Source organism: Nothobranchius furzeri, chromosome 6, assembly GCF_043380555.1.
Source record: "Nothobranchius furzeri strain GRZ-AD chromosome 6, NfurGRZ-RIMD1, whole genome shotgun sequence".
In the NCBI taxonomy this organism is placed as follows: domain Eukaryota; kingdom Metazoa; phylum Chordata; class Actinopteri; order Cyprinodontiformes; family Nothobranchiidae; genus Nothobranchius; species Nothobranchius furzeri.
In genome coordinates this window covers 69598773-69619766 of record NC_091746.1, presented here as the reverse complement: position 1 = coordinate 69619766, position 20994 = coordinate 69598773, and the positions used below count along the sequence as shown (strand labels likewise).

Genomic DNA, 20994 nt, shown 5'->3' with positions numbered 1-20994 from the left:
CTCTTCCATCCATTATAATGGGCAATGTGAGATCACTGGCCAACAAGATAGATGAACTCCAAGCCCTTTCAGGGACTCAGCTAGAGTATTGGCAGTGCAGTGTTATGTGATTCACTGAGACGTGGCTGCAGGACCATATGCCCGATTCCAGCGTCTCTCTGCCAGGATTCCTGACTGTATGAGCAGAAAGAGATCTGAAGAGGAGCGGGAAAAGAAAAGGAGGTGGAGTGGCAGTGCTTGTCAACAACAGATGGTGCCATCCATGTCATGTTTCAGTGAAATGTCGTCTCTGCAGCCCAGATATTGAACTCTTGGCACTAAGTTGTCGCCCATATTATTTGCCAAGAGAGTTCACCAGTGTTGTCTTGGCAACCGTTTATATTCCACCTTCAGCCATCGCTGAAAGTGCATGTGATGCCATCAGTTCCGTTGTCGCTAAGCTACAAACCCAGCACCCCAATGCATTTTGGCTATATCTGGTGATTTTAATCATGCCTCACTCTGCTACACTTCCAACATTTCAACAGTTTGTCAGCTGCTCCACCAGAGAAAACAAGACTTTGGATTTGAATGCATACATGTCCAAAACAAGACCTTCTCTGGGACAATCAGATCACGATCTTGTTTTTCTCTGCCCAGAATACAAACCACTTGTTCAGAGGCAACCCGTGACAAGAAGAACTGTGAGAAAATGGTCACAGGACGCTGAAGAAGCCCTGCAGGGTTGTTTTGAGACCACAGATTGGATGACTCTCTGCCAAGGGTATGAAGAGGACATCAATGCCATGACTGGATGTGTCACTGACTATATAATCTTCTGTGTGGACAACATCATACCCACCAGAACAGTGAGATGCTTCGCTAATGACAAACCTTGGATCACCAGTGAACTGAAGAATCTGCTAAATGAGAAAAAAAGAGCATTCAAGGAGGGAGACAGGTAATTATTGAGGAGTATACAGAAGCAACTGAAGATCGAGATCAGAGACAGCACGGAGGCATACAGGAAGAAGCTGGATAACAAACTACAGAGGAACAATATCAGAGATGTTTGGTCAGGGATGAAGAAGATCACAGGCTTCAAGGAGAGGAAGGATTGCACAGATGGCAGCCTGGACACAGCCAATGAACTGAACAAGTTCTTCAATAGGTTCAGTTCTGGAACAAATCCAGCATCCTCCTAGCCTGTCAGGTAAAGAGGCAGCTGGAGAGACTGAACAGGAACAAGGCTGCAGGTCCAGATGGGTTCAGCCCCAGAGTACTGAAGGCCTGTGAGGAGCAGCTCTGTGGGATTCTGAAGCACCTCTTCAACCTCAGCTTGGTCCAGGAGAAGGTTCCAGTCCTGTGGAAGACATCCTGCCTTGTTCCAGTTCCAAAGAAAACTCGCCCATCAGTCAATGACGACTACAGACCGGTTGCCCTCACATCTCACATCATGAAGGTCCTAGAGAGACTCCTGTTGGTCCACCTGAATAAGCAAACTAGAACATATCAGGACCTGCTGCAGTTTGCTTATTGCCATGGAGTTGGAGTTGAAGATGCCATCATCCAGCTGCTTCAACCAACCCACTGTCATCTGGACAATGCAGGCAGCACTGTGAGGGTCATGTTCTTTGATTTCTCCAGTGCATTTAACACAATCCAGCCTGATGTACTTTGCCAGAAACTCCAGAAGACACAGGTGGGGGGCCTCAGCTATCGCCTGGATTAAAGACTACCTGACAAACAGACCACAGTTTGTGAGGCAGAAGAATTGCACATCAAACCAGGTGATCGGTAACATTGGAGCACCACAGGGGACTGTATTCTCACCATTCCTTTTCACCCTGTACACCTCAGACTTCCAGTACAAATCAGAGACCTGTCATCTACAGAAATACTCAGATGACTCTGCAGTTGTCGGGTGTATCAGAGATGGACAGGAAGCTGAGTACAGAGAGCTGGTGGAGCGCTTTGTGGCATGGTGTGGAAACAATCATCTGACATTGAACATTCAAAGGAGATGATTTTAGACTTCAGAAGAAACAGGGTGGAGTCAAACACTGTGTCCATCATGGGAGAAGAAGTGGAGATGGTTGAGGAATACAAATACCTTGGAGTTCACCTGGACAACAGACTGGACTGGAGAAAGAACAACAAAACCATTTACAAGAAGGGACACAGCAGACTGCACTTCTTGAGGACGCTTAGGTCCTTCAATGTCTGTAGCAAGATGCTGCAGATCTTCTACAAGTCTGTTGTTGAGAGTGTAATCTCTTCAGCCATCGTCTGTTGGGGTAGTAGCATCAGAAGCAGGGACCTGAAAAGGCTCAACAGCCTAATAACAAAGGCTGGTTCTAAGGATGGGTACCTTTGACATTTGAATCGATTCGGTACTAATTCCCGCTACCTACGAATCGATACGGTACTTAACGGTACCAATTTTCAATACTTTTGAGTGTTTATTATTTTAATTCTCTTTTATAATTAAATATATATTTTTCTCAATATATAACAATATTTGATATATATCACGATAAATAACATAAAACTGTTTGTATTTTAACATCGTCCTTGTAGTTTTATAAGCTGATAATTAAACTGAAGCAAACATCTTTCCTGTGAACTACATTTACTGCGTATCTTCATTCCTTTTGCCGTTTTTTTTTTCATTTAATTTTTCCTACTGGGAAGTTAGAATTTCCGAGGAGAAAGCGAATGCACCATTAGCTGATAACAATGGTAGCAATGGAAGCTAACATACCAAGCTAACGTTATCTTAAACAGTTTATTTAGCTGCTGGAGCAGATTAAAACGATGATGCCTCACACTTAGATCGTTGTCACTGGTTTTCACCTTCACCCAATCACCCGTCGCATTTAGTAAAGTGAAGCCAAACTTTAGAGCGTGTTCATGTTCTAGTCGGAAATTCGGAGTTCCGAGGAGAAAGCGAACGCACCATTAGCGAAACGGAAGCTAACATATCAAGGTAACGTTATCTTAAACATTTTATTTACATTTTATTTACCTACCGGAGCAGGTTAAGATGAGGATGTCTCACTTAGATCGTTGTCTGTCGCTGGTTTCATCATCACCCAGTTACCCATCACATTTAGTGAAGTGGACCCAAGCTTTAGCGTGCGTTCTTTCTACCCATGCTGCTGTTTACAACTCGCTCGCAGCGACCGACGACATAACGCTGTTGCGCATGCGCAGCTGTGTTGGCAAGTTCTCGTTGTGAAGGACGGGTACCGAAACGAGGCACCGTTTGAAACGACGTGAATCGGTGCTCGGTCGGTACTATGGAATTCGGTCGGTACCTTAAAAAGTACCGAATGCGGTACCCATCCCTAGCTGGTTCTGTTCTGGGGACAACTGTGGAACCACTGGAGGAGATAATGCAAAGAAGGATTCTCCAGAGAAACAAGAAAATGATGGACAACCCTGAGCATTCTCTTCACAAGACTGTCTGACAACGGAAGAGTGTCTTCAGTCAGAGGCTTCTTCAGTTTTGCTGCAACACTGACCGCTACTGGAGATCCTTCCTGCCAACAGCCATTGTAATATACAACTCTTTGATGACTTGATTATTATTATTATTCTGAGCTACTACAGCAATCAATTTCCCTCTGGGATTAATAAAGTACTTTTTAATTTAATTTAATTTAATTTAATTTAATTTAGCTTTTTCGCTTCATCATTACCGTACAGGGGAGTGAGGGTTTACAGTTATTAACCATTTTTATCTGTTTCCAAAATACTTTGTTATCCTTGCAAGAGATTGTCTTAGCCATGGAATCTGCCCTCATGTTTTGCTCCTCCTTCTTAATGAATCTTATAGCATATTTGTATTTTGCATTTTTCAGCTTTTTATGCTCAAATATAGGACCATGTCTGGGTTTGCCTGCAAGGTCCCAGGAAGTAGTGGCTTCACGAGCGTCAGCATGACTTTGAGACACATATGTATTCCAACCAGGCATAATTTTACTTCTCTTTCTGCTTTGAGTGAAACACTGGCTTGCATGAAGTAACGCTGTGACTATGTCACAGTACATGGAGTTTATATCTGTTTTGTGCTCAGTGTTTGTCAGTGTGTCAGTGTTTTTAAACACACACTTACACGACTTATATATGAAGTAGTGTTTGTATGGCTACATTGTGATTTCTTAGTAAAAATTCTATTTAGTGAGAGATAAACTTTATTGTATTTGTCCTAGTGAATCTATAATTAAACGGGTAAACTAGTAGTAGCACATTCAGTGTCAAAGAGAGTAAAAAGTTATTATCAGGAGAGGGAGAATGTTTAAGTGGTTAGCAGCAGTGTGCTAGCCAATGGCCCCCTCCATGAGGCCACCACAGCTCAGCAGAACATCATTGTAGCTTCTTCTGGGGAGAAAAACACGGAGAAAAAATAAAGTTAACAGCTGACATAGCAGGAAATAATGCAGTTAAAGAGCAGATTGTAGAAGAAAGTAGTCGAGTGTGGAAAGTGGTTAGTGTGTCCTCCAGCAGTCTAAGCATAAATGATAAATGACCCGCACTTGTATAGCACCTCTCGGATTAAGGACTCCAAAGCACTTTACACTATAGTGTATCATTCATCCATTCGCACACTGATGGTGGTGAGCTACGATGTAGCCACCGCTGCCCTGGGGCGCACTGACAGAGGTGATAGCAGCCTGTAGCAGCATAACTACAGAAATAACTCTGGATAACCTAGCCTTTTAGATGTAGGCATGTTGGAGGCAGGGCAAGGGAGAGCCGTCTTTACCGACTGTGTTAGGGTTTTTTCCTGCCTAACGTAATATCACATAGAATTGAGTGTTCCATTTTTGGTTCTTTTTAAAACACAGGAACGGTTTTTCTTTACCTTGCTGACGTACGTTTCGTTTGCGGCTGCAAACATCCTCAGAGCTGACGCTTATGGTGGCGTCACTTCCTACTCCGTTTATCTGCGGGCAGCAGAGGACGTTGTTGCCCTCTGATGCCCGCTTTCCCCTCTCCAATGATGCAGTCCCATGCATGTTCCAATAAGTAAACCCCATCGTCTCTGTTCATGGTCCCACATCCACGTCTCCTTATCTCGATAGCTTCTTTTATCCATCTTTTGTATTTCTGTAGTTCCGTGTTTATGATCCTTGTGTTGTCCCAGTCCATTATATGGTTTTCTCTTGTGCAGTGATCATTTACAGCTGACTTCTTTATTGTGCTTTCTGCTTCTTGTTTTGCTGCTCTTGTGTGTCTTAAACTTGTTTCCCTCTCTCACTCCTTTCTATGTTCTATTGTTCGTGTGTTGAGTTGGCGTCCGGGTTCTCCTATGTATGTTTTATTGCAGAGTTTGCATGGGATTTCGTAAACGACTCCACATTTAAGTCCAGCTGATATCTTGTCTTTTGGGTGTACTAGTCTGTTTCTAACTGTTGTGTATGGTTTTGTTGGTGTGTTTATGTTGTGTTTTTTCATTGTTGCTCTTATTTTTTCCGTTATGCCTTTGATGTATGGTAAGGATATCACTGGTTTTGGTTGTTGTCTTTCTGGGTTTCTGGTTCTTTGCTTAGGTTGTTTTTTTCTTTCTGTTGTTTGTTGTTTTCTTTTATTTATTGCCCATGTCGGGTATCCGCAGGTCTTTAAAGCGTGTTGTATGTGTTTGTCCTCATGTTTACAGTCTCTCTCTTCTGTTATTATGTTTGCTCGGTGATATAATGTTCTGATTACTGACATTTTGTGTATGGTGGGGTGTTCTGATGTCCATAATAAATATTGGTCTGTGTCTGTTGGTTTCCTGTATGTGTTTATGTTTAGGGTCCCATCGGTCTGCCTGGTTATTTTCATGTCCATACATGCTATGCTTCCATCTTTTTCTGACTCGTGAACTTTTTTGACTGTCGTCGTCAATGTTATTTAAGTGTTGTGTTAGTGTTTCTGTTTGTCCTTTTGGTATGATTTCCAATATGTCGTCTACGTAGCGTTTCCATAGTTTTATTTTGCAGTTTGGGGGGGCGGTGGCTATGGCTTTTTGCCCTAGGTCTTCCATGAAAAACTCGCACAGGATGGCTGATAACGGGTTACCCATGGCGAAGCCTTCCAGTTGTTTGTATATTGTTATCGTATGTGAAGAAAGTGGAGTTAGCTACCAGTCCTATCAGTTGTGCTGTGTCATCTGCTGTGAGGTTTGTTCTTTTGTGTAAAGTCTTGTCCTGTCGGATTCTGTTAACTGCTATGTCTATGGTTTTTTGGGTTGGTGTTTTTGTGAACAGAGATGTGACGTCATTTGAGATGAGTATGTCGTTGTCTTCTATTGTAATCTCTTAGTTCTTTAGCCAGTTCTGTGCTATTTTTGTTGATCTGTGTTACCTAGTAATGGGCTGGCGATTTTGCTGATTTCTTTTGCCATGTTGTATGTTGGCGTACCTGTGCTGTCTACTATTGGTCTAAGTGGGGTGTTTTGTTTGTGTATTTTTGGCGTTCCATAGATTCTTGGTATTATGTTTGCTGTGGGAATCCAGTGTTTGTACATTTTTTCTGTTATTTTGCCTTTTTCTTGTAGAGGCTTCAGTTACTTTTTCATGTTTTTCTTAATGCTTTCTGTTGGGTCTTTTTTTAAGTATTTTGTATGTATTTTTGACCTCTAACATCTGTTTCATCTGTTGTTTATATTTTTCTTTGTCCATAACTACTGTAGTTCTTCCTTTGTCTGCCGGTAGAAAAATTTTCTGTTCGTTTTTGGATAATGCTGTCATGCTGATTGTTCTTCTTTTGTAATATTGCTGTGTTGAATTTTGCTGCTCTTTAATATCCCAACAACGTTATTTCCGAGTTCTGCTTTCTTTCCCTCATCTGTGATCTGTTGACTTGCTAGTTCTGTTGCTACAATAAATTCATCATATGGTATTTTCTTTGGTGTTACTGCAAAATTTAAGAGGGGAGATTGGGCAGCAGAGGGCGACAACATCCTCAGAGTAGGAAGTGACGCCACCATCAGCGTCAGCTTTGAGGATGTTTTGCAGTCGGCAAACGAAACGTACATTAGCAAGATAAAGAAAAACCTTTCCTGTGTTTTAAAAAGAACCAAAAATGGAATTAGAAACTAAACACAGTAAGAACACACCAAAGATGTTTAAGGAAATGAGTGTTGTCTTTTTTAGCTTTGCAAAGGGGAGAGGGCAATGGAGAAGTTACACAGCATACAGTCGTGACTCCACTCTAGTGCCCAACTCCAAAGTTCTCCCCTGCATGGCTCGTTTTTTTCAAACACAGAAACACATGGGTGGGGTTACACATTACAATGATATGTTGTGTTAAGATAGCTGCAACGTAACTTGGAACTGAAACATAATGTTCCAGACACAAAACTGCGGGTGACTGTGTGTAAATGTGGGTGAATTGTCCGCATGAATGTGGATGAATCGTCAGAATGAGGAACAAACATCACATACATATGTCACATCGTCACAGTGTCCCGATTGATCATGCGCCCTGGCTAGTTGGCCAAGGGGCCCCTGGGTAAACAGGCATCATCATGGCTAATTTATTTGGCTCCAACAGCCGCTCTCAAAGCCTGGATCCTGCCAACAACGCCAAATGTGGCAAGGTGGAGAAACGAGGGCCCGGGCGGGATTCAATCCCCAGACTCCCGGGTGAGAGTCATACGCTCTAACCAGTCAGCCAAAGGGACATCCCCTTGGCCAAGTAGCCAGGGCGCATGATCAATCGGGACACTGTGACAGGATGCTCACACTGTCTCATCTTCCCCACTGTTTCCACAAGCACATCCTCGTGCTCCCGCGCAGAGTGCCACAAACTTCACATCCATGGACCTACTTGACAGTACTACATGGATCCTGCCAACAATGCCAAATGTGGCAAGGTGGAGTTACACCAGGTAAAGTTGAGAGCGACTGCCAGAGATCAAAGGAATCAGCTGTTGACCACCAAACGAGGATTTATTGAAATTACTAATTAAAACATCACTAAAAAGCCTTAGGCCAGTCACTAAAACGGTTGCCGGAACTGGGCCCGGTGAGAGTCTGCAGCCTTATCTGGACGCTGCAGGGCAGATTCCTCCTTCAGGACGCTTGTCCGCCACGCCGCCGTTTTCCTTTTCCCTCGATAGCTTGCCTCCTCCTTCAAGACGTGTGTCTGCCGCACCGCCGTTTCCCCCAATCGCCCGTTTCCTCCTGCAGATCAGTCACTGGCTCGGCCGTGCCACGCCGTCGTCCTCCCCCGTCGCGGGTCCACCTGTCAGTGAATTTTAACGGCAGTCACTGCTCGATCGCACCCCACGGGTCACACCTTGTCACAGGCCGCTACTCACACGCCAGGGCAGAGGAATACCCTGCCCACGTCTCAATGAAGCCTCGTTACAGACAATCGGTGTCCTTTCACCCGGCGACTCTCCGCTTCTGCCGCCGTCTCCACCGAGGACGCTCCTAATCTTCCACCGGTGCAGATAATTCTCCCGGTCCGGATGTCTTCTGTCCAAGCTTGTCAAAATAAAATCACACATCCTCCCAGTTTCCTGGGTGCTCCAAAATAAAAGCATCCCATGCACTAAAACGAAGTAAAAAGAATACACACGAAAAATACACCACACTGGAAGGAAAAACACAATAAACACCGACTTTGCCCATATGATACATACATGGTCATACATATTACGAGATAAATGGTACATAAAAACTCCCAACATCTCCCTCCTGTTTATCGAGTAATATTTGTGCTAATTAAGGTAGAAATAACCTAAGGAACATAAGTTAAACACCTCTTATGGAAACATTTTCGGTGAAAACATCATAACAGGCTACGTGAGATATAGCAACTTGTATGTTTTGGACACCCGAGGGAAGAGAGGAGCGGAGCTGTCAACTGATCACCACCTGGTGGTGAGTTGGATCAGATGGCAGGGGAATATGCCTCGTAGACCTGGCAGACCCAAATGCATAGTGAGGGTCTGCTGGGAATGCTTGGCAGAAGAATCTGTCAAGACGGTCTTCAACTCCCACCTCCGGCAGAGCTTTGACCGAGTCCCGAGAGCAGTGGGGGACATTGACTCTGAGTGGGCTTTGTTCCGCTCTGCGATTGTTGAGGCGGCTGTTGCTAGCTGTGGTCACAAGGTGGCCGTGGCCAGTTGTGGTGGCAACCCCCTTCCCTGCTGGTGGACACCAGAGGTTCGGGGAGCCGTCAGACTGAAGAAGGAGGCCTACAGGGCAAGGCTGGTCTGTGGTTCTCCAGAGGCAGCAGACAGGTACCGGATAGCCAAGCGGGGTGCAGCTGTGGCAGTTTCTGAGGCAAAATCTTGGGCGTGGGAGGAGTTTGGTGAGGCCACGGAGAAAGACTATCGATCGGCTCCAAAGAGGTTCTGGCAAACTTTCCGGCACCTCAGGAGAGGAAGGCAGCAACTCGCTCACACTGTTTACAGTGGGCATGGGGAGCTGCTGACGTCAACTGGGGCTATAGTCGGACGGTGGAAGGAATACTCTGAGGAGCTCCTCAATCCCACCTACGCACATTCTGAGGGGGAACCAGAGCCGGGAGACCTGGGGATGGACTGTCCAATCTCGGGGGCAGAAGTTGCTGAGGTAGTCAAACAACTACACAGTGGCGGAGCCCCGGGCGCGGATCAGATTCGTCCTGGGTATCTCAAGGCTATGGATGTTGTAGGGCTGTCGAGGTTGACACGTCTCTGCAACATTGCGTGGTCATCAGAGGCTGTTCCTGTGGAGTGGCAGACCGGGGTGGTGGTCCCCATCTTTAAAAAGGGTGACCTGAGGGTGTGTTCCAACTATAGGGGGATCACACTCCTCAGCCTCCCTGGAAAGGTCTACTCCAAGGTACTAGAGAGGAGGGTCCGATCGATAGTTGAATCTCAGATTGAGGAGGAGCAATGGGGTTTTCGTCCTGGCTGTGGAACTGTGGACCAGCTCTATACCCTTGCAAGGGTGATGGAGGGGCATGGGAGTTTGCCCAACTAATCCACATGTGTTTTATGGATTAGGAGAAGGCTTATGACCGTGTCCCCAGGGGCACCGTGTGGGGGACGCTCCAGGAGTATGGGGTGGGTGGCTTTCTGTTAAGGGCCATTCAGTCCTTTTACTCCCTCTCAAAATGGCGCCGGTGTGCTTGGCCTGCCGTTTTGGGTTAGAGCTCTTTTTGATTTAATTGTTTTTTATCTGTTTTTATTTTCAATGCAAACTCTCTGCTGATATATGAGCGTCAACAGCTCCTGGATCTCAAGATTTTTGCAAAAACCATATCTGGATCTTATAAAGATGGGCAGAAAGTTTTGCCCCATTTTCTAGCTTCAGTTCCTCCGTACCTGTGCCGTGTTCCTGCGCCGCCGCCCTGGAGGAGGAGGCAACGCCGCAGGGGGAAGAGAAGTGGAAAGCTGGCGAAAATGAAGCTCTGTTGGGCAGTTTTCCCGGTTCCAGTAAATGGCACGTTTTGCTCCCATGATCATCGGCGGCTTGCAAATCCCCCTGACACCTGGCTCATGTCCGTTGTGGACACGGATTATTTGGATCGGCTGCACGGTCCTTATTCGTTGCGTCATCGGCAACCTGGTGTTAATTTTAACAATCTGCGGTATGTTCTTCGAGCTTTGAGGACATTTGACAACTTGGGGAAGACGGCTGCTGTAAAATTTGGTTTGGTGAACGCGAGGTCTCTATCAAACAACAGTTATTATCAAGGATTTCCTCACATCAAGTAGTCTGGATTTTCTCTGTATCACGGAGGTATGGACAACGCCGGAAAGTGAGTCTAGCATCTTTTCAGAATTGTTACCTCCTGGGTGCTGCTACTTTAATTCTTCACGTGTCTCAGGACATGGAGGGGGGGACTGCTACAGTGTTTAAAGACTCTTAAATGTCAGCGATTTCCCCTACCCGGTTTTGAATGTCATTTCTTTGAACTTGGTAGGCATGATCCTAAGCTGTGTATGGTACTCTATCGTCCCCCGCGATACAACAAAGATTTTTTTAACTGAGTTTGCTGGACTTTTAGTTGAAGTGTTGCCTGCTTTTGATGAGCTGCTCATTTTGGGAGATTTCAACATTCACGTGTGTTATCCTGATAAACCCATGGTGAATGAAATTTTTGAGAACTGTGGACTCTTGTAATTTGGTGCAACATGTTTTTGGACCGACTCAGGAGCAGGGACATGTTCTTGATCTTGTTTTAACATCTGGGCTGTCTGTTTCTGACATTGATATTTGTGACACTGTTTTCTCAGATCATATGCCTGTACTTTTTAGCATAGCCCTCTCTGACAACAATCGAAAATCACCTGCTCGTTTCAGGCAGGTTAGGATTGTTAACCCGTTAACTGCTCCCCGTTTATGTGGCGAATTTGATATGATTTCTAACGACCTAGAATCCTTTTCTGACGATGCTGCAGCACCGTTATGGACTCAGTGGCCCCGTTGCAGCTCAGGAAACCCAGGGCTAAACGTGAGCTGTGGATAAATGAGTCCACGCGCAATGCAAGAAGAAAATGTCGAATGGTTGAGAAGAGGGTGTGATTGTCATTAGCTGAACTCCCTTGTCTTGGTTTTAAATGTCAGACAATAGTCATTAGTTTTTTTCGGTCTGGGATTACTGTTTAACCAAAATATACACTCTCAGCTTTTATTTAGGCAGTCATTTTACTACCAAGTACTGATAGACAGTTATTGTCTAAACTTGAGGGATTCCACTAAAGTGCTTTCCCTTTCAGCCACTAAAAGGGACACAGTTTATAGTTCAAATTATTTTAATCACCAGATACCAGATACCAGAAATTAAATATTTGGGTCGTATCCAACCTTTTGATGCACAAATTATGATGTTTTGATTTTCAGGCAGACCTTGCCTCCTCTCTGCTCAGTTTCAACCCTTTATTTCTCTCCACCACTTTGTACTTCCTCGCAGGCATAATACATTTGTGACACGTCAGCGGTCACCAAAATCATGTTTTCCATCACTTCTCTGGTAATTTCAGATCCTTTCCACATTTCCTGGGTATACACTTTCTTCCATATTTACTCAAAAGGTATTTTGTGAGTTTTTTTCCCACATTCATACCACACGTACAAATCTTTCCATACTCTCATTTATCCAAGCAACAATTTAAGCAGACAACATCCAACACAACAAACAACAACAACAAGATAACCAGAACAACGTTTCTATTCAAGGCAAATTTCACAACCATGGACCTACTTAACAGTCAAAAACCCAAGCCAAGTACAGACAGCGTTCAGAGAATCTGTTAACACCACTTTACAGCATTCAAGGAACCTGTCAAAACCATCCTATTCAAGGCGGACAACACCATAATTTGAATCTCAATAGTTATCATACCGGTTTACAAAACCATCCTATTCACGGCAGACGACACCATCAATTTCTTACACCAGAGTTGCATTTCTAATTTCGGCTAAAATGCAGAAAACCAAGCCATTGCAGACAGCATTCAAAAGAACCCGTCAAAACCATCCTATTCATGGCGAACGACACCACTTTATTCTCTGGTCACCAAGGATTTTCTCTCGGTACCACAAAGACAAAGTGACAACAAACAACAACAAACTTGTCTCACCGAAACTCTCCCCACTCAGGGCTCGAGTAGTTCATGGATCCGCATTCCTTCTAACGATGTCAAGGCCTCACCGATCGCCCAGCAAACTCAGTGCTGGAGGAGATTTAGGTTGTCAACAGTCCTCCGGCGTCGGCTCTTGGCGTCACGAGGTGACGGGGCCCTGGCTTTCGAAGGACCAAATAATTTCATGGATTTTATCAATATGTTTATCAATAAACCATTACCTGGAGTGAAGACAGAAGGAGACAATGAGCAGACAAGTCAAACAGTTATAACTGTGGCAGATGCCGAAGCAAATGCTCCAAACATCTGTTCACAGGGTTTATTTATAGAGAGCAAGATAAGAAAGGAGGAGTGAGGTCATTGTGTGAGAGAGGGAGAGTCAGTGTGTGTATGGATATGAGCGGGACAAGAATGTGTGTCTGTGTGTGTGTGTGTAAGTGAGCATGCAGAGAGTCATTGAGCAATACATTACATCCTGTTGATTGAGTCCATGATCAGGAATTAATAAACATAGATTTTTCCATAACAGTCTGCTAATGTGGTTTTTTCAGAAGATGTTTCTGCGTCTGCTGGAAATAAATAAATTCTGTATGGTCTGCCATGTACGATCTCAAAAGGGGTTAATCCTTCGTGTGTGGGTGTTATTCTCATGTATAGTTTTACTAGGTCTAGACACTCAGGCCAGGGCCGTTTTGTTTCTACCATCACTAGACAGTATTTGTATGGTCCACTTTGGTTGAGTTCAACAAAGTTCATGTGCATCGTCCGAAACAGACACTTGGGTTGAGGAAATTATCGCCTTTTGGGTCTCATGTTTCCCTGTGGGTTGTCTCACACAGATTTCACATGCTTTACAAAAAACTTTAAAGTAGGATTTTATTCCATAGGTGGTGAATTGTCTGTGTACTACGTCTTCCATCCCTCCTGTTGACACTAGCCCATGGGTCAATATTGCTGCTGCTTTAAAAGGAGATTTAGGTAGGATGGGTTTGCCACAAACAGTATAGATGCTGTTGTCATCCAGCTGTGCTTTATTGAGCCACATCTGTTTTTCTGTGAGTGGTGCTGCGTGCTGCATGTCGTGTAGAACTGTGATTTATTGTCCAGTAGACGTGACCATTCCACTTCTTTCCCATTGTTTAGCAAAATGGAACAGTGTGGAAAATGCATACTGACCATCTGTGTACACTGTTAAGCCTTTTCCTTCAGCTGGTGTGCATGCTCTAGTTAGTGCAATGATTTCTGCTGCTTGTGCTGAGAAATGTGCAGGTAATGATTATGCTTCAATAACTTAATCTGGTAGAGTTACAACTGCAAACCTCCTCTGGTTTTTTCCTGTTGTAGTTTAGAACATGAGCCATCAACAAATCAGTGTTCTCCTTCAGTTAAAGGAGTACCAGTTGAATCTGGTCTGGGTAGCTGTAGGGACTCTGTGTCTTCTAAGCTGCTATGTGGTGTTCCATCTGCTGCTGTGGGCAGTAAGGTTGCAGGATTTAAAACAGTACATCTTTTAATAATCAGATGTAGTTGTTTTTTTCTGCTTAGTGTGGAATCCATGCTCTGCCGTAGTTACACAGTCCTAGGAAAGACATCTGTTTTATGGTAACAGGTTTAGGAGCTTGTGTAATTGCAGTCTTTCTGCTATTTTGTATCGGTTTTCCTGCTACTGAGAGTGTATGTCCTAGGTATGAGACTGTACTTTGTTTTTGCTGACTTTGTTACCCGTTTGTCCAAGATGTGTGAGCAGAGATGGTGAATCTGCTTTGCATGCTTCTCTTGTTTCTGAAGATGAGACCAATTACTCATTTTTCATCATAATTATGCAAGTAAATTCTTTAGAGATCAGACAATGTGAAAGTCTGGATTGTTCTTTCCTCAGTTTGTCTCTCATAGTTGGGATATGCCTAAGATGAAAGTTGCAGCTTCTCATCATTTTGAGATGGAGAACTCACACAGTTGGAGGCTAACTGATAATTTCTGATTGTTCAGGACAGTTTAGTACTTGTTTCCAGAAATGGTTGACCGTTTAGCTTGTAATTTTGCTTCACATTGTAAACATTTCAAACATTTGATATTTATTTTTATGTTTTTATTTTATTTAATTATTTAATTTGTATTTCGGTTAACTATTACACTAAATTAATTATTTTCTAAAATAGTAATTGTTTGAACAGTTCATCTATCCTGTTTGTTAACCAAATTCAGTGATAATGCTAATTGTCCACCATTTAATTAACTAATTAATTAATTAATTATACATTTGTGCCGTTAACCAAACCAATGTTACTGTTAATTTTCTTTACTGTCTTTAACATTCTTTGGATTATCCTTTGCGTCTGTTTTTATTTAAATAGCACAAAATGTTACTTTCTCAGCCCTACAAATCCATTCAGCGGGGAAGACCTTTAACTTTCCGTGCTGTTTACACCAAACTCCCAGGAGGTTTACTGTAATGTTACAATGTCAGCAAAGCCGTAATAATAAATTAATGTGGATTTACAGCAATATTGTAATCAGTTGCTTGAGCAAATCAGAGTTAGTGCCAATGCTGCTAGACAGAAACAATATTCACGAACAATTTAAGTGATTGTGAAAATATCACACTGTTACATAGACTTATATTTGGTGAGACTGAACAACAAAAGAAAACCAACTACTTTTCTGGGAATTTCCGAGAGAAAACTTAAGAAGAAGAAAAGGAAAATATCTTTTCTATAGCGCCTCTCAAGATAAAAATAACGAGGCGCTTCACAAAATCAAAAAATGTAAAAATATAAAAAATAATTTAAAAAATGGTTAAAAATATATTTAATGAGCAAAAATAGACAATTGTGATTAAAAAAATGTTAAGAAAGCGAGAGAGTGGATAGATTAGAGGGAAATCGGTAGATCCAGAGGAAGGTGGAATAGGTGGGGAGAGCAGAATAAAGAGAGAGGTGAAGAAGGTCATATAAAGGCCAGCTTGAACAAGTGAGTCTTCAGCTGCTTTTTAAAGGAGTCCACTGATCTCAGGCTCAGGGGGAGAGAGTTCCAGAGTCTGGGGGCCACAGCAGCAGATGATCTGTCACCTTTGGTCTTTAGCCTGGTGCTGCACAACCAGTAGGCTTTGACCACTGGACCTCAGGGACCTGCTGGGGGTGTAGGGACTAAGAAGATCACCAATGTAAGATGGTGCTTATCCATGTAGGGCCCTGTAGACCAGAACCAGGATCTTGAAATGAACCCTGAAGTTGACTGGCAGCCAGTGAAGCTGGAGGAGAAGCGGGGTGATGTGGGTGTGTTTGGAGGACTTGGTCAGAAGCCGAGCACAGGCGTTCTGAACCACCTGTAGACGGTTCAGGGAGGTTCTGCTCAGACACGTGAAAAGAGAGTTACAGTAGTCTAAACATGAGGAGATGAAGGTGTGGAGAACAGTCTCAAGTTCAGAGCGGGACAGAATGGGACTCATCTTAGCAATGTTCCTGAGATGGAAGAAGGAAGAGCGAACAAGAGACCTGACATGAGAATCCAGGGTGAGAGCTGGGTCAAAGGTCACACAAAGATTCCTGACAGAAGGTTTGGTGTGAGAAGCAAGCTGACCAAGAGAGACTCTGACTTTGGGAACCATCATGTCTGGGACACCTGATGAGGATCTCAGTCTTATTTTCAATTATCCTTACAGGAGATGTTAAAGTTCCATTATAGTTCTTTGGTTTGTTTTTCAGGTTGTCATCAACAAAAGCAGAGCTGGTGCTAACTCAGGAGAACCTCAAGATAAAGGAGGGGTTAGCCGATGACATGGAGTCCAAAATCCAGAAAAGTCAGCAGCGTGCAGAGAGGAAGAGCGAGTGAGTTGGAGGAAACTCCAGCACCATCCATCTCTCTTTGTCACTATTTACCTCTCTCTCTCTCTCTCTCTCTCTCTCTCTCTCTCTCTCTCGCTCTCTCTTTCTCTCTCTCTCATGTGCATGTCTCAGTCAGTGGGTTTATATGCAGCGAGAGAAATCCAAATTATTGCCTTGAAATAATCGTAAACCCTTTAGTCCAGCCGAAGTCAAACCCAACTGGACTACTCCTAATCAAGCTAATGTACTCAGTACGGTAAACAACACTGCCCTACCCAGAAGTGATGACACTGTGGGAGTGGTCTTTTGATATTATCATAACCACAATGTAGCACGTGTAACACCATCAAAAATGACAATGTGTACCGAATCAGCTATTTCTCCTCTGTCTGTTTCACTCCCACCGGCGTTTGTTTACTATTTGTGTGACGCAATCAGCCAACCAGAAGAGTGCCTACCCAAAGGGCGCATGTCACCAACCATCATGGATGCAAACACATTCAATGTTTTAGTTTGTTTATTTCTGTCAGTTTCTCTCTCTCTCTCTCTCTCTCTCTCTCTCTCTCTCTCTCTCTCTCCCTCTCTCTCCCTCTCTGTTTTTCATCAGCATCTCTTAATTTTCTTCTGTCCAACTCTCTATCTTCTTCCATAGCCGTGTTTTAACTTGAGGAGTTCGGGAAAAATTCTGGGAGGGGGTAATTGGCCAGCAGACACAATGGCTTAGCTCTCTCAGCTGTTGCGTCTCCATAGGGTTCGCTTCTGGCCGGTATCGAGATTGCGCCAAGACATAGGTTGTCTCAAGGCACTCATTCAAACTTTTCTCTGCTAACTTTCTCTTTTCCATTTTTTGTCTGCAGTCTTTGGTAATGTCCTGTCAACCTTTTCATATGATTGCCAGACAGTTATTTTTCCAGTAAGAGGTGCCATGGATTTGCCTGTAGCTTTGTTTATGTTTGTGGGGTGCTGGACCGGACCTAAGCAATAGATTCAAGCCTAGCACGAGTTCAAGAAAGTTGAGTGCTTGTAGAAGAAAACCAGTCTCCACGTCCATCCGCGGCATCTATCTTCTGACATCCTTTTAACTCTGCAGTCAGAGACACGAGGGTTGCCCATTTCTCCAGCCTTGTGTCCCAGAGCAAAGGGGACCCCAAGGTGCTGTTTAACTCATTCACTGCCATTGACGATTAAAGTCGTCATTTGCATTTTGTTACTGTTTGGGCATCGGAACGAGCCCCCGCGCTGAGAGAACAAATATCTGAGCTCTGAAGCCGATCTTAATCCACATACGTCAAATGTCACATGATCAGGAAGCAGAAAATCCATGCGTTTTGGGCCGTTCCTGTAAAAAAAAAGTGAGGTGCGTACCGGAAAAGCGTCTGCCGTTCACAGTTCGACAACGGATTATGAAAGAACGGATAACACTCGAAACACGCGGATTCTTCTTGATGTAAGAGGTGGGTCTCCTTGTTTTGGTTGTTTTGGCATCGACATCTTCCTAGCGCGCAACGTTCTGTGACTCTTAAAAAAACAGTAAAACAGCGAGAAACGCTGGCAGCGAAGGCTTTTAGCGATCAGGAAACGGCTGGCAGTGAATGAGTTAACACCATCAGAAGCATTGTCTCTCCTGCCTCTCCTACAGCCTCCATCCACTCTGTTGCAGACTGTGAGAACTTTTTGTCTTTCTTTGTGGACAAAGTCAATAAGGTTAGATCTAGCATCTCTCCTTCAGCCTTATCGCTGCCTCTCCCGACTCCAACCGGCCCGTTATCCTAGATAGCTTTGCTCCTGTTTCTTTGCCTGAGCTAACAAACTAGTTGACTCTTTGAACACCTTTGCATGCCCCCTCCACATCTTAAGCCCAATTTATACTTCTCTGTCAGCTCCGTGAGGGAGAGACGCACCCACATTGACAGAGTTTTGCTCTCTGGCTTCTCCATTAGCTGGAGATTGTGTTATCCATCTCTTTCGACGGATAGTTAAAAATTGGGGCATGTCTCCATCTTCCTCTGCGAGCATGTCGCAGGGCTCTTGCACATAATGGCGTTGTGTGTCTCTGTCCCAACGCAGACCCTGACCCTAAAAATGAGACTTTAGCCTCTTTGTTTAAAAGTGCTTTTTCAGTCCATTGGTCCCAGCGTGATCTCTATACCGGCGCTTCCGGTCGGTCACAAGATGGCGCCTGTGCTTGGCTTAGCCGCAGTCACCGGCCACTTTTTCAAACTTTTCTCCACTAACCTCCTCTTTTCCACCTCTTCGGTAGTGTCCCGTGGCCTGGCGGACCGAGAGAACGGCACTGATAGTTCAGGTCTGAGTCAGCATCCTCTTGTTCTGATCCAGGTTGGGAAGGCAAGGTTTAATGCTGATGTAACAAATAATTCAGATCAAATCTAAATATTTAAACAAATGTTCAGACCCTGTGTGCTGCATCACGTCTCTCACCCCCCCCACCCCCCCTTTACACGTGTCTCACCCCTCCCTTCTCACGTTTCTCACTCCTCCCTTCACACTGCACGTGAACGCAGCAGCAAAAGTGTAAACGCATACACGTCTTCTGAACTTTTACTCCGTGTGTGAAAGTGATGTAAACGTAGGGGAAGCTGGTTAAAAAACCCAGGGGTCTCATTTATCAAACATTGCATAGAATCCTTACTAAAACCATACTTAAGCTCAGCAAAAAAAATGTACTTACGTCAAGTAGGTTTGTGATCTATCAAACAAGGAGTACGCACAGCTGCACGCAATCTCCGCTTCATAAATCAGAGACTAACAAGAATGTTTCTCAGCTGCTTTTTAGTCACATCCCGCCCTCACCACGCCCACTTACTGCCATAAATAGTCAATGCAAAGTACCAAGTGGATCTCATCCATATACAGAAGCCGGTCTCGGGTGCAAGATCGGCTCGGGGTCCTTCGACTGCAGATGACGTCAAAGTACGGCAAACCCACTCGGACAAAATACACTACATATTTATACTGTTGGAAAGAATTTAGCAGTTTCGTTATTAAAATAATGTTTCTTAAGACGTAAGTTTGTGTTTATAATGGTATTTGTAAAATAAAACACTATATTTTATTCATAATGTTGAACTCCTCTTTGAGCACATCCCTTGAAGAATCATAGGTATTAGCAACACCTGTGAAATTGTATTTGCAGGAAAGAAGTGTGTCCCGTTTATTGAAGTATTTTGTGTTTAGAGTTTGACGTCTTGTCCATGCGTATAGTTACGCTCATAGCTGCTAGCCAAAACTCTGGAGTTAAAAGTTTTCTGGCTTTACTAAAATACCTGTCTGTACTTATTTGATTGATGGTATTTTTACTTTCTGTTAGACTCCAAATGTAATCATTTGGCACGTTTCTAATTCATAATTTGTAATAATGTAATCGGCGATATTAGCATTAGCATTCCTATGGGTTTTTCCATGTATATTAGCATTGCGCTAACCACTCCCTGCCAAATTGCAGCCTTTGAGATTAGAAAATCTCCTTTTTTCACATCGCAATTTAATTTCACATGCAGTTAATCATTCAGCCCTAATATTTATGCAGCTCTATGCTAAAAGTGTATTTTCAAAGAGGTAATGATGGATTTCTTTGTAAAAGTTGTCCATCTTTCCAATAGAAAGATTTACCTGGACCAACGTAACGTGATAACAATGTAACGTGATTACGTAATTCCGTAAGGTTCATGTTCAGCCAATCAACTACTTAGACGTCTTCGGCAGTCGACGGACCCCGAGCCAATTTTGCACCCAAGCAGATCCTGTACCGACACTGGCTTGTTGCAGCATTTTGATCATGAAGCACTATTTCACAAGCAGAAATTCAGGTACTTGTGGGTTAGGTGGAGAAATGAAAGGAAGTGCTTTTGCAAAACAAATAAGAGAAAATCTGGAGTGGCACAGCGTTGCTGAAGCTGTCAATGTTGTGAATTCTTCAAAAAGATCTGTGGCGGATATAAAAAAACTAAAACTGCAAGCAATTAGCAACGGGTTCCAAGCCAACCAGCCTCAGTCCCCCACCCGGCCCCGCCCTCACCTTCGCCATTCCTCTCGTGGAACACATTCTCCTTCTGGCGTCCCGTCAACTCACTTCAACCGTCGCAATGAAAGGAACACTCAGGATATGTCAAACCTTTTGCATAGCCTATACACATGTCTTTCATAGGCATTGTTGACTTCTCAATCGTGATTAAAATCGAATTCCATTGTTTCCTTATTAAAGAAAGTGAAGATTTAATAAGTGAAGTCATGTGCTGCATGGGACAGCATTAGCTCAGGAAGTGGAGCGGGTTTTCCAGTAATCGGAAGGTTGTGTGTTCGATCCCGACTCTGCACCAGTCCCCCACCCGGCCCTGCCCTCAACTTCGCCATTCCTCACGTGGCCCCGCCCCAAAAACATGTTCTTCCGCAGGCGTCCCGTCAGCTCACTTCAACTGGCGCAATAAAAGGAACACTCAGGAAATCTCCTTGAACCCTTTGCACAGCCTATAGGAATATCTTTCATAGGCATCGATAACATCTCAATTCCTATTACAATCCAGTTCCATCGTTTGCTTTTTAAAGATCTTGGAGATGTAGTTAATTAAGCCCTGTGTTGCATGGGACAACAGT

The 20994-nt window shown here is 43.8% G+C and overlaps 1 protein-coding gene across 6 annotated transcripts in view; it reads left to right on the top strand.

Moving 5' to 3' along the window:
- fer (fer (fps/fes related) tyrosine kinase) overlaps window positions 1-20994 on the top strand; it is a 64413-nt gene that overhangs the window by 15742 nt on the left and 27677 nt on the right. For 5 of the 6 annotated variants that reach the window (XM_015943271.3, XM_015943273.3, XM_015943268.3 and 2 more), the window contains exon 9: window positions 16264-16386. In XM_015943271.3, coding sequence (XP_015798757.3) covers window positions 16264-16386 — 123 coding nt within the window. Of the gene's footprint in view, window positions 1-639; window positions 857-16263; window positions 16387-20994 lie in introns of those variants that run through there. The other variant, XM_054744617.2, reaches the window with a different exon arrangement.